Genomic DNA, 1,914 nt, shown 5'->3' with positions numbered 1-1,914 from the left:
ATCCGCCATACGACATCGGCCACCGGTCCTACGTTCTACCCTCCCTCTCCTATCACCGCTACCATCCGCACATCATTCTTCACCAGTGCATCGCACCGGGAAGACCGCGTGCCACCACCCTTTTAAGAGCAAGGCAGCACCAGCAGCAGCGCCTTGCCACCGCCGTGGTCTCGTCTCGTCTTTCCGCTGCTAGAGCCACCGCCTCTCCGACCTAGCCTGACCCCATCTACGGCCGTACGACGCCGCCATGTTCTATAGCGAGGTGATCCTCGCCAAAAAGGGCCCGCTGGCCCGCGTCTGGCTGGCGGCCCACATGGAGAGAAAGCTCAGCAAGACCCAGTTCCTCCAGACCAGCATCGAAAAGAGCGTCAGTGAGTATTCGGGCCAGCGGCAAACCCTTTGGGGCCGCCGCACGCCAGCCAACCCAACGTTCGTCACCGCCGTGCAGGCTATCGTCGAGGACGTGTAGCTGATCCTTTGCCGACCCGGCCCGATCTCTGCCGCCACCTCTGCCAGGCGCCATCATGGGCCAGGAAGTGGTGCCCATGGCCCTGCGCTTGTCCGGACAGCTCCTCCTCGGCGTCGTCCGCATCTACTCGAGGAAGGCCAAGTACCTCCTCGAGGACTGCAACGAGGCGCTCCTCAAGATCAAGATGGCCTTCCGCTCCGGCGCAGTCGACATGACCAGCGACCAGCTCAACATCTCGCGCAACGCAATCACCCTCCAAGATACCCGCACCGACCTCGACATTCTCCTCCCCGACCCCGCGCTCGAAAACTGGAGCATCGATTTCAGCAGGACCGCCGCGAAAAAGGCAAAGTCGAGGTCCGGGACCGACGGCGGCAGCTCCCACGTCGCCCGCGCCGCCGACATCACTCTGCCCCACGTTGACTACACTACCTTCGACGACACCTTTGACATCTCGTCGGGTATCGACGGCATCGCATCGCAGGACTTTGACCCGGACGGCGGCCTCGATCTCGGCCTCGAAGACGACCTGCCCGAGGCGACCACGATGCGCCGCGATGAGCTCGGCCGGCTGGTCGACGAGAACGGCGACCCCATCGCCGGAGGCATCGAGGACGACTCGCTGAGCATCGGCGTGGGCCGAGACGCCCCCAGCGAGACGGGCCGGCAGAGCGTGGCATCGATGCTCAACCTCGGCAAGGACGGCGAACTCCAGCTCGGCAGCGAGCTCGGCGGCAGCGTGCGAGCCCCAAGCATCGGCCTGCCAGACTTCGACATGGGAGGCGATGGTCTCGACCTTGGCCTCGACGATGGCGGCCTCGACCTCGGTCTCGACGGTCCCGAGCCGATGGACGTCGATGCCCCGGCGCCGCCGCCAGACGCGGAGAGGCCCGTGACGCCGCCGCCAGGCGACAACAGCATGGCGCTCGCCATGGCCGACATGACGCCCACAACCGCCGCCAGGATCCGCGACGCGGCAGCCAAGAGGCAGCAGGACGAGGCGGCCTCGAAGCAGGCAAAGGCGCGCAAGCAGCTTATCGACGCGCGTACCGAGCTCCCGGAGAGCCAGCTCGGCGGGCGACCGGCGCTTGGCTCACTGAGCCAGGGCCTCAGCCAGGGAGCATCGCAGCTGGCCGGAGCGGATCTCGACATTCTCACAGAGGAGCGCTATCTGCCGCGCTCGCGGGCTTACCTGCGCCTGCTCACCATCCGCCAGGACCCGACGGCGCACTTCCTGCCGTACGCCGACCCGGCGAACAAGGACAAGAGCTCTTTCTTCATCGGCCCGGCCGGCCTGGCGCCCGAGCTGAGCGAACTCTTCACATTCGATCTCTCGGCCATGAGGCGGCGCAGGGCGGCGGCGGCGGCGGCGGCGGAGGACGAAGGGCCGTCGAAGCGGGCCAGGCTCGAGGGCGGCGAGGACGACGACAAGGCCGAGGTGGCGC

General features: G+C 66.9%; 1 protein-coding gene across 1 annotated transcript in view; it reads left to right on the top strand.

The window, feature by feature from the left end:
* Positions 1–247: 247 nt before the first annotated feature.
* PFL1_01993 (uncharacterized protein) overlaps positions 248–1,914 on the top strand; it is a gene marked incomplete at both ends in the record, with an annotated part of 2,312 nt that continues 645 nt past the window's right edge. Inside the window, 2 exons of the mRNA XM_007879504.1 lie at positions 248–371; positions 517–1,907. Of these exons, the coding sequence (XP_007877695.1) occupies positions 248–371; positions 517–1,907 (1,515 nt within the window). The remainder of the gene's footprint in view (positions 372–516; positions 1,908–1,914) is intronic.

The sequence above is a fragment of the Pseudozyma flocculosa genome (genome assembly GCF_000417875.1).
Source record: "Pseudozyma flocculosa PF-1 unplaced genomic scaffold scaffold00005, whole genome shotgun sequence".
Classification (NCBI taxonomy): domain Eukaryota; kingdom Fungi; phylum Basidiomycota; class Ustilaginomycetes; order Ustilaginales; family Ustilaginaceae; genus Pseudozyma; species Pseudozyma flocculosa.
The sequence above is the reverse complement of the archived record's forward strand: the minus strand, read 5'-3'. Positions and strand labels throughout refer to the sequence as shown.